General features: G+C 39.9%; 1 protein-coding gene across 1 annotated transcript in view; it reads left to right on the forward strand.

Annotated features, from left to right (window-relative positions):
- The window catches only part of WWC3 (WWC family member 3), a 91,407-nt gene that overhangs the window by 32,618 nt on the left and 46,725 nt on the right, over positions 1-12,064 (forward strand). The window contains 4 exon segments of the mRNA XM_054163460.1: positions 497-606; positions 5,430-5,633; positions 7,303-7,379; positions 9,805-9,884. Of these exon segments, the coding sequence (XP_054019435.1) occupies positions 497-606; positions 5,430-5,633; positions 7,303-7,379; positions 9,805-9,884 (471 nt within the window).

The following is a 12,064-nucleotide window of genomic DNA, read 5'->3' on the forward strand; positions in this document are numbered from 1 at the left end:
GAAGTGATTCTGTGATCTGGATCAAGAGATTATAACTAATAGCTGAAAAAGTGTAATTGAAAAGAGCAGGGATCTATTATATAGTGCTTTCGAAGTTTTATTTCGTTTTTAAAGAACAAACAGTTATTTGCTTTGACACCTTGAAGTCATTAAAGCCTGTAAAGCTTCTAGTAATTTTTAGCAGTGCTGAACTCCAGCTTCATGTTTGTGTTCTTTGCAATATGGAAGAAAAACTGGCAGGGCTGCATTCCACTGTAATTAAACTGTTAAACATAGAAACTTGAAGGGAGAAGCTTGCCTTACCTGTTTGGGAAGTATCTGTCAGCATATTTAAATGAATATTTTGAAACTGTGTGTTTGTAATTATTAGCACATTCCTAAGCAGCATAATTAGTTTGTGATCAAATGATGGAGGTATCTTCAAAACATGTAATAACATTCATTGTGCTGGAAACAGCAGCATTTGTATTTATTTGTGCTGTTTTTGTTTGTACAGGATTACAAAGCCATTGACGTTTGCTGACTGTGTCGGTGATGAGCTTCCCTTAGGATGGGAAACTGTTTATGATCAACAGATTGGAGTTTATTATATGGACCACATAAATCGTGAGTAGATGTGGGATTATTCTGAGCAACCCTGGCAAGCTACAGTTAACTGATGACACTAATTTTGTTTTCAGTAACATTTATGCAACTCATGCTACTGTGAGAAAATATATGCAAGTGATTTCTTGCACTGTCCTCTCATCTTTCAGATGGGGGCACACTCCTTTTTCCATTTGTAAAGAATTTTGCAACCTATGATTGAGTTATAGTGGATAAAAGTGTTTTGCTTTGCTTTGTCATACTGTGTAGCGTCAGTAACAGTGTTACTTTTTGTCATCTGTTAAAGTTTTCATGCCATACTCTTGTATTTCCTATAGTTCAGTCACATGTAGCTCACTCTTTTATGTTGAAAGCTCTTTTGTACTGAAAAACAGAATATGTTCTGAGACAACACTGCTGACTTTAAAGCACTACAAAATACAGTAATCTAATTGTGTCTTAGCAATGCATGTTTTATGCTTTAATGCACTGCAAAGTGTTATCAAAGAGACAACAGGTATCAGCTCTGGAAACTAAGAGGGAGAAATTTCCAGTGTTTTTCCTTTTGGGCTGTTACTGAGCTTTGTAGTGACGCTGTTTGGTGCATTTGCCAGTTCTACTTAAAAAAAACCAAGTCTTATCTTTACAGCTTTGTACTACTGCTGCTGTTGCTCTTGTGCTGCTATCATTAAGCTTCTTATCACCAAAGAGTGAATGCTTCCAGTGTTGTGGGTATTGACAGTTGGCAGGGAGGGAGAAAAGAAGAAAGTAGTTACATGGGGTATCACAGCAGTGGTAAACACTATAATCTGCAGAATGAACCTCAATCCTATCTTCTTGGAATCTAGTCAATTAAAAAAGAAAAGTGTAGAAATTACTTTGGCTTCCTGCCATTGGTGGAAATCACTTGTGTATTGTGGTTTCACAATTACTTACTGAAAAAAGTTACAAACAACAGAGTAACAAATGATCCCATGATATTGTTTGACCCACACAGGTACTTGTAGTGGAACTAACAAAGATCATCAATTAAATAATAAACTTATTAGAGCTGTTAATGCACTGATAACCCAGACGATGGGAGGGCAAGAAATACGTACTGTTATTTTTGCCATAACTTTGTGTAGCTTAATCATTGCTGTTTACTGTCATGAGAACTTCTGGTAGTGATGGAGTTTAATAAGAACTAAGGTTTACATCAGAGTACAGTACTGGAGTCCACTTGCACGAATGTGTGCATGTGTGTGAGTGCAGGACATTGACTCCTTTGTTTTTTCTTTTCTGTCAACTTTGTAAAAGGTTTAGGAATCTATAAATAATGAGTAGGATGTGAACTCCATTGCAGGGCTGTGACTATAAAACCTATTAAAGCATCCCGCCAGTAGGCATCTTTAATAGGAATAACAGTTGTCATGACATGCAAAAGAAGTCATTCCCTTTTGCTTTTCAGACTTAGTAGCTGCTTTACCACAGACATCAAGTTTGGACTTACAGAATGGATATTAATCATTGTGGGCATGTCAGATCAGATTTTTTTTGTCTGTGCAATTAAGAGCAAAACTGTAGCCTTTGCACAGAGAAATTAAATTCCCAAATGCTCGATGGGAAGACACAGAGAGAGGAGATGAATATAAATGAGTCTGTGAAAATAAAGCCAATTATAGTAAGTATTAAGTAAAAGTAACACATGAACAGAAGGATGGAAACTTCATAGGGCCAGTGCTGATCTGAGTGAAAGGAATCATTCTGCAATTAACAAGGTTGCAAAATTTGTCTCTTTCATGATAACTAATTACTTGCAGCCCACAGGTATTATCCTAACTGGTAATTCAGCCGTCACAGCTAAATGGGTTTGTCACCCTTAGGCTAATACAATGCTTGCATATACAAGCAAGGTTTATATATTTATTCAGAGGGAAGACAGATTCAATATTTTAGCTGGATAATCATTAATCTAAAATGAATAGGGTCTCAGTCCAATTTTAAACTGCAGACAACAAAGGTACCAATCGAGACTGCGTTAACCTGCTTTGTAGAAGTGAGAACTAATGAATAGATGATCATGGGCATCACGAGATGGTGCCAGGCAGGTGACAGGCAATGTAGAAACTGAAGAATTTTTTTCTGAAATGAGTGCCTTACATTCTATTCTGAACCATGTATGAAATACTTGGAATGGCAACTTTAATGTGAAAACATTCAGGCTGCGCTTTGTGGCTGACCAGATTAAATGCTTTATACAGCGTTGGCATTCTGTGTTGACAAAACTGAAGTTCTTTGGTTGCAAGAAGTACTGGGAGAAAGCACAACAGGCAGTTCAGAGAATGTCTTTCTGAAGTTATGCTTACCAGGGACCTCTCACACTGTGCACCATATTAAGCTTTTTCAGAGAATGATAAAGGTTGTAAAATACCTCTAAGATCATTAAGTTCAGTTGTCCACCCAACACCACCATGCCCAGTAAACCATCTGTGTGTTGTTTTAAAACCTCCAGTGGTGGTGACTCCTCCATCTCCCTGGACAGCTTGTTACAATACGTGATGGCTCTTTTGATAAAGCTTTTACTAGTATCCTATAGAAACCTCCCCTGGTGCAACTTGAAGCCATTTCCTCTTGTCCTGTCCCTGCTTACTTGGGAGAAGTAAACTCCACCTGACTCCAGTCTCAGGTATAGTTGTAGAAAGCAATGAGGTCTCCCCTAAGCCTCCTCTTCTCCAGACTAAACAACCATCATAAGCCATGTTCTCTAGGCTCTTCACCAGCTGCTTTGCCCTTCCCTGGACACATTGAAGCGCCTCAATGTCTGTCTTCTAGTGAGGGGCCCAAAACTGAACACAGGATTTCCATTGTGGCCTCACCGGTGAGGCCACACTTCCTGATATAGGCCAGGATGCTGTTGTCCTTTTTAGCCACCTGGGCACACTGCTGGCTCAAGTTCAGCTGGCTGTTAAACAGCAGCTCCAGGTTCATTTCTGCCCTTTCACCTTTTAAAAGAAACCAGTAATACATCTGATTATTCCCAGCCTCTTGCTATGTGTGTTTATCCAGAAAGTAATAAAGAGATTTCTAGGCAATAACTTTCCACTTCTATTGAAAAATCCCAGAAGCAGAGGAATCTTCTTTAAGTCTCAATGGTGCTTCCAACCCTGATCTCCATCTTGTTCTGTAAATTTAGTACTTTGTTGACACCCTTACTAAGCTGCTCTTGGCTCTTCTCCAAACATTGCTTAAAAACCTTGGCGGCTGCCAGCCACAGAATTCCTTTCCCTCCTCCTCAGAATCTAGGGAACCTTTGAAGTTTCCTTTAACCAGTTGGGCATTCCCCGGTGAGGGAATTCTATATTCTCTGCATTTGTCTGGGACTGTGCTTGAATTACTGTAGGGTTTCTTTTTTTAATTGGTTATAAGATAATGAAGGAAATGAACTTTTTCATACAGCGTAGTTTCAGTGTTGTTGTTACATGCCAATTTGTGTAGAAATTCAGGGCAGACTGAAGCTGTTCTACTTTATGAAATGGAAGAGGACATCATTATTGTGCTGAAGAAGTTTTATGTGTCAGAATAATGGTGAAAGCTCTTCAGAAGGCTTCTGTAAGAGATGCAGTGCCCTGTAGTATAGAACCTCAGAAGCTGAATGTGTAACCCAACAGTTGAGAGAAAAGGTTACTAGGAACCTAATGTACAAATCTGTTGGTAGTACATAGAGGAGCTTTATGGTTTTGTTTATGTACTTTTCAGATGGCTTTCAAATGGTAGAGTTGCTAGCATGACCTTGACACCATTAGAGTTGTTAATGTGTCAAACTCAGTCTTTTACAGTTTCTTATTTCACCACTGATACCAATACACTGACTTATGTACACAAGATTAACACAAAATGTAACTGGATTTTATCTCCTCAGGAAAATACAGTTTGGAAAAAATGACTAGGTGCTTACCTTCTGACTGTTGCTGCAGGTTCTGCTACTACCTTGAACACTGAGATTGCATCTGCAGCAACCTCTTACCAGTAAAGCCAAGCTTCAATCATCAGAAATTAACATTCACTTAAACAGGAAACTTTACATGGACATCCTCACGTGAAACGTATTTGCTAGCTTGACCGTCACCACAAAAAGAAAACAGAGTTGGACTTGGTGATCTTAAAGGTCTCTTCCAACCAAATCCAGTGTTTTTTAAAGATTTTAGTGCATATGTCCTTCTTAAATGTCTTTGCAACTGCAAAAAGATTACTATATGGTAGAAAATCAGTGTATTCAAGAAAGATTTTTTTTGTACTGGAGACCTGGTTTTGGTTTGTGTTTGAATATGAACTGTTCTAAATCCTAGAAAGGGAAATCATGAGAGTGCTGTTTCTTGATGCAAAAAAGGGAAGCAATTTAAATATTTTTATGTATTTGAAGATAAGAATGATGAATGACCTGATTCTTAGTTACACAGGTGTAGTCACTGACCTTTCAGGATGTTATGCTTCTGAAGTTTTGCATACTATCTTAAGGTTTTCCTGACCATTTATAGAGTTACAGGTTAAGCATTGAGATACCCTTACTCTTCTGAGCTGTAGCCAGAATTTTCCAGGTGGCTACAAGGAAAGGTTAGAGCCAAATCACTGTTGCCTTTCAGTTTACTCTCATTTGTAAAGAAAAGGATAACATTTAAATGCCTTTTATATTTGGAAGGACTTCTCATGTTCTTCCATTCTGCATCCTTCAATCTCGTCCAGCCTGGGGTGATTTAAAGTACTGTAGTCCTAGATAGCATAGTTAAGAACAAACAAGAATGTGTACTTTGTGGAATAAAGCCTCCTACAGTTTTTAACTTGTTTTGAAATGCTTTTCTCTGTAGAGCTCACACAAATTGAGGACCCAAGGGAGCAATGGAGAAGGGAGCAGGAGCGCATGCTAAAGGAGTATTTAATAGTTGCCCAGGAGGCACTCAATGCCAAGAAAGAGATTTACCAAATCAAGCAGCAGCGTTTTGAATTAGCCCAAGAAGAATATCAGCAGTTGCACAAAATGTGTGAGGATGACAGCCGCTCTTACGCCAGCTGTGAGTTCACCTGTCTTGTCTTGACTTACCCATCTGCCTCGCATAGCATGTGATGTAATAAATAGTGTGAAGTGCTTCAGTCACACAAATCTCCTTTGAATGAAGATCCTGACTACAGAAGTGAGGTGCTGTCCTTTGATTTTGCTATTCAGGGGCTTCCATTTCCTGTTAAACCTGTTAGAATATGCCTTTTTAACATCAAACAGGAATGTATCCCAGCTAGCATCTCGAGCCAGCCGTACTGATGCTTCATACAAGGCAACAAAACCAAGGCTGAATGCTGCTGTACCAGCCACCTGCTTGTGCTCCTAAATTCATTGATTATTCCATCCTAGGCATGGGATGGGCTGATTTAATAAGATAATACATTAAAAAAATATATTAAAGATCCCACTGGGGATTAATCATGCTGTCAACTCAAGATTCCTCAAGGCTTCTCCACTTGTTTTTCGATGCCCGCAATCCGTTTGTTGGACAGAGATCTTAGGCTCCTAATGCAAGTTTAGTTATATGGCCAAAGTTTGGTGCTTATATTGTGAACATTTCTGTCTCCACCACCTCTTGTCATTTCAATAGGTTATGTTAAAAGAGCTAAAACTTCACAAAATGTTTTCCTTCTCTGTACTTGTGGGTGCTGCCATTGACTCAGCATTGTGTGCTCATGAGTGGGAGGTGGTGTGAGCTCAGCAGTTGAGGGATGGCAGGGAGGTGCCTGTGCAGCAGTTTTGTGACTCAGTTGTGCTCAGCACTGTTTCAAAAACAAAACAAACCAAAAATCCACCACAAATGAACAACAACAACAAAACAACCCCAAGCCCCCCAAACCCAAAAATAACAACTGCATAGAAAATCCTGGATTTAGAGAATTAGTCCAGGCATGACTACTCATTTTGGCAAGTTCCTGCATGCTTGACATGACCTTGGTGTTGCAGTATTCTTTGGAGAGTCGAAAGGCTCAGCACAATGCAGACAAGGGTATGGGTTTCAAAGCAGCAGCCTTCAGCTCTGCAAGAGATTGCTAGGTCTAACAGCACGACCTCATCTGCACACATACCAGGCATTTTTCAGTGGGCCAGCACTGCTGTGAATGGCTCACCCAATAAATCATGGTTGGTCAGCCTATCCTCTAGGAGCTTTACTTCATCTGTCTAGGCTTTAGCTTGTAATGCCACAGCTTGAAATCATTGCCTGACTCTAGATCCACTGTGTTAAGGCTTACTTGGCCAGAGGCTGGTCTGTGTGTTGGTTCCCTGTGTTCTTGCTTTAGGAGGCAACTTCTCTCTGCAGCTGACTGAATTTTATTTTGACAATGGTTTTGTTACTTTATCATACTGTTAATCCAAAATATCTAGGAAGCAGTAGCAATTGTTAATCTTAGGCAAATTGCTTTTATCAGTAAATACCACCATCCTGTCATGGAAACTGTTTGCTTTTAGGCAGTGTGCAGTGCTGCCATATTCAATTTTTGTTGGGTTTTGTGGGAAAAAAACACCAGGCAAGCCAAATGTAATTTTTCAGTTGTACAGTAGGGCAGAGGGTTGTTTTAAAACCTAGCAGTGATCTGTAGCACAAAGAACAAATGCAGTGTCTCTTCAATAATGTCACATCTTAACAATGGTGTTCAACAAGAAAAATAAATAACATAAACTGCTGTTTTCCATCTGTTTAGCATTCTCTGGATTTTCAACCAATACCAAGTACGACCCATATCAGATCAAAGCAGAAATAGCCAGCCGTCGGGATAGAGTGAGTAATCTTTTCTCCTTTGGAAATACCTTAATTAGACCCAGGGAAAGGAGGAGGCATGCGTGCTTTTGTTTCACCTCAGCATTTACATTGGATGTTGCATGCTGCTTTCCTGCCCTAATAAAAAGGAGTCTATATTTAATTCAGTGACTTGCAAAGTAATGCTTTTTCCACGTTACAAGCATAAATGTTTTTGTCACTGATGTCAAGGCAAAGGCAACCAGGCTTTCAGAGGTTGTTTGCTCTGTGCAAACTGCCACAGGTAGCCGTGCTCTGTAGCCAGATTCTTTCTTGGTTAGAGTGCACTACCTTTATATTTTCACATTTGCTTATTTTCAAAGGTTCCACGGGTGTCATTGGACATTTAGCCTTTTTATTTTGGAAATCTGGTCACAATTCAGTAGGCATGTTGGTGAAATAAAACTTTTTATCTGATTTGGCCAGAACTCCTCTGCTCGGGGAATTCAAGCCTTCTGAGAGTGCTAGGCAGTTCTGTAGTAAAAGTGTTCTGCTTTTGCATACATATATTTAAATTGGAATCATGCTTCTGGTACTGTTGTTGTAGAATGAAGAATGCTGACTTCTTGAATTTCTCCCGTGCCTCTTCAGCATAGAGTTGGCCTGCACATTGGTTTCAGGCAAAGTGATACAGCAGTCATAAACTATTATTAAAAGCAGTTTGCAATATTAAGCTCTAGAATCTATGTCTAAATCGAGTGTTTCTTTTTATTAATGGATGAAGTGGGATTTAACAAAGCAGGCACTTAGCTCACAAAATAAATAAAAACTACTTGTCTTTGCAGGACAGTGTTCCATTTTTGTTGTAGTGAACACTTTTGACATGAGTGCCTCTGAAAATAAATCCTGTTCACCACCCTTCAAAGGCATTTATTCTATCCGTGTATGTTTACTACGTGTTGACTTCAGTTTGCTTGGTTTACATACTTTAAATGTCAGTGTATGCACAACAGAAAAACAAGCCTTATTTATTTATATAATAGTTAAAGAAAAGAAACAAGGTCTTCGCTTTGTATCTCTCTCTCTCTCTCTGTTCCTGCTTCTTGAAACAAAATTGCTTCCGAAGTGCGCAGGGGAACTTGTTCAGCTGAAGGTGTGCACAGGCATTCAGTTGTTTTGGGTCACTGTGAAGTGTTCATGTACATGGTTTAGTGTTGCATTTTTTCATTTTACTCCTGGTGAGTATTGAAAGAATTGGTGAGGCTAGAGAAGTGCTTTGGGAGCTGGTGTCATGAATTTTGAGGAAAAGGCAAGAGCACACGGGGAAGGGAGAGCCATGCAGGATGATGGGGGACAGTCCTTTGTTGCATTCCCAGAACTGCTGTGAAATCCCCCACTCTTGGAGTGAAGCTGGTAAAAACTGCACATGGGGATGCAGGAATCTATTGTTTTCTTTTTAGCTTTCTTTCTAAGTTGTGAGGCTTTAGTTTCAGTGGAGTTTTATTGTTGCTTGGAGGGCTTTTTTGTTTCATTTTGTTGTTTGCTGGTGGGTGGGTTGTTTGTTTTAAGTAATGGTTTTGCCATTTATTGACATGCTTGTGAAAAACAATAGCATTCTGGATTAATTTTAATAAAGGTATTAAGTTTGATAGCTTGAGAGCAGAGAGCATTTTTGTCCCAAACCTGCTCCTACTTGGACTCTTCAGTTCAGTCTTGGGACTCACCACCACACACTGAAACACCCTCATTCCCCCCACATTTGCCCCTAGTACCTTGCACCGCCTTGGAGGGCAAGGCGCTGTTTCTTCACAGATCACTCTTCTAAGGTCTTCCCCAGCTTCTCTAGTGACTGTTGTCATAAACCCACAGAAATATTTATGGAGCCATCAGTACTTTTGTCACTTTGGATTTATGCTTGCCAGGTGGAACAAGGTAATTGGTGGAGGGCTTGAGAGGGCAGGACAATATGAAAACAACTGTAGAAAATCAGGCTGCCATTTCTGGGACAGAGGCCAGCTCTGTTGCCAGTGATTTTATTTTCCCAGGTTGAAAAACGAACAGCTTTGAATGTTCAGTTCAGTCTTCTTTTAAGCTGACTAAAGAGTTGAAGACAGTTGAGAAGTGTCTGTCTGCTACAAGGGAAGAAGCAAAATCACATGGACTGAAACTTGCTAGTTGTTAGCATACCTTACTGGACATAGAAACCTGGTAGACTAGATGAAGAAATATATACTTCAGAGGCTGAGTATTGTGACTGCTGTTTGATTAGGTCTTATGATATTCCATAAAGTCTTCAGTTATGTTAATGCAAATTTTAAAGCAAAAAAGCCAGAAAATAACTTTATCACCTTTCAGTTTTTTAAAGTAACTTGCTTTTCAAATACAAAAATCTTTCTGTTATTATGAGAGTTTCTGTTGCATATTGCTAACTTTGATTGATTGATTTATTTACTTATTTTATATTCAGCTTTCTAGGCTGAAACGAGAACTGGCACAGATGAAGCAGGAGCTGCAATATAAGGAGAAAGGAGTGGAAACTCTGCAAGAGTAAGTTAAGAGTTTGTGGAAGGATTTTTTTCCCTTTAATTCACCTTGGAATGAATTTCATAGAAAAGTGTTGCCAAAAAAAAAAAAAAGAGTTTGAAACCACTTAATTGCTTTGCTTCAGAGTTCCTGCTATGATAGTGATGCAGGGTGAGAGTGTGAAATGATGGGAGAAAGGTTGGACAGAACTGGTTGAAATGGTGATTTCATAGAGCCACATGCAAAACCAGTTTTACAGGCCCTGTTTTTTAACTCTTCCTGAAAATGTCACAGTGGAATTTGATTTAAAAAAAACATTTTCCAAGCATTTTCTGAAGATATTTACCGCCTGGAGCGCAGCCCAAAGCACCATGCAGTAGTCTTCCTCTCAGCAGTACTGAGGCTTCCTGGCTGGGCACAGTACTTCCCATGGCTGCATACCACCACACTGCTTCTTGCTTTTATCTGATGGTCAGACCATCTCATTCTGCACAGTGTGGCTGATCTGTGAGGAAAGGTAGTGCCAGGCAGTTTGCCACTGCTTCCAGGGCCGTTAGGCATCCTGTGCTTTGGTTACTTCACACTTGGCGGTGGCAAAGGTTGTGAAGTGTTGTGGTGAGCCTCTCCCTGCTGGTCACCGAGTGACTGCCATCTGTGTGCTGCTTAGCACTCCTACACATGTAGTGCATACATGGGATGTCTGGTGGGATTGGCAGAGAGCTTGCCAGATCATGGAAAGGATGGCAGCTAAACACAGGTGGTTGTGACTTCCGATCTGCCCAGCAAGGCCAGAGGCTGGACCACGTGTGGAACAGCTCTTGGATTTGCCCTGGATGTGTGGCCACACATTTAGAAGACTTGGCCTTTTTTCCAGCGTGCATGTGAAAGAACTGCATAATGCAGGCACTTCCTGAAAATGTGGGAGCTGTTGCATATCTAATGTGTTTTGCAGCATTAAGTACAGGATCTGTAAAAGTAATTTGAAGCTTTGGATTTATTGCATTGGTGCTGCAAAGCATGGGGGCATGCCTTTGCTTCAGGAATTCTGTCAAAGTTCTAGGAATCCTGGGACAGTTAGACCATTTTCAAATTTTGATTCTGATTGACATTATGCTAACAGAATGATAAAAAAGGAGACACTCAGGTTTTACTTTTAAAGGAGAGGGTGCAGCTCAGGTATTCCCCCCCGCCCCCAGCTTGCAGTGTTTTTTTTGTTCTATAAAACATTTAAAAAGCTTTAGAGAAGAGAACTTGTTCAACCAAAATCCTTTGTTGGCAGATAGAATGTAATAATTTTCAGACAGAAATATATTCTCATTGACTGCACAAAGCATTTGTGGGTAGTTAGGGAAATTGTTAATCTGTGCTGTTAGCTGAAAAGCAGTAAAATAAAGCACTCAGTATATTGAAACAGCAAACATTTTAAGTAATATTTTAAGTATAGTTCATATTTTAGAATGGTGGCCTAAATATTTTCTTTCAGTAAGAACTGGTTTGCCTTTTCTACTTTGTTTTCCTTCTCCTGATTATTGGGTGATTTTAAGGGTATAGGTTCAATTGTTTTATAAAAGGACTAACCATTTGACTGAGATGATGAAAGTATTTGAAGGTCATTTGAAATTCAAGATTGCTCTAACAAATATAATTAATTAAAGACAGACCAGCAAAGTGCAACTTTTCAAAAAGTAAAGTCTGCAAATGATTAAGAACACAAATGTTAGTCTTGGATTTTATCCCAAGTGAAGTTGCCCATGCTCCAGGATGGGGAGGGAGGAGATACCTTGTGGAGAGGGATTGTTTTAACGCATATCTGATTAGCTAGTGGTCATCTAGTTTAAAAGTTCAAATGTGACAGCTCATGCTTTGGTGCTGCCCACTGCTGCTGTTGCTACTGTCACCTTCTGTCCCGGTGGTGCACTGGGTGGCATTTGTTGTTGCCTGCTGAAGCTGAGGAGAGTGTTTTGCCTCTCTGCTGTCTGGGACCGCAGTGAATTTCTGGCAGTGTTTGTGCCTTGCCGAGCTCTGCTCTCTGCAGCCTTCACTCGTGAACCAGAGGCTCATGGGGTTGGTTTGGTTTTGTGTTTTTAAGTAATTTTTTAATTGCCTTTCTGGTGAGATACGTGCTTTCCTCTGAGTATTTTGCTTAGAGTAGGAAGTAAGCCAATTTGGAGAGTACTCACACTTGCAGCTCAAGATAGACATTT

The sequence above is a fragment of the Dryobates pubescens genome, chromosome 8, assembly GCF_014839835.1.
Source record: "Dryobates pubescens isolate bDryPub1 chromosome 8, bDryPub1.pri, whole genome shotgun sequence".
Taxonomy (NCBI): Eukaryota; Metazoa; Chordata; class Aves; order Piciformes; family Picidae; genus Dryobates; species Dryobates pubescens.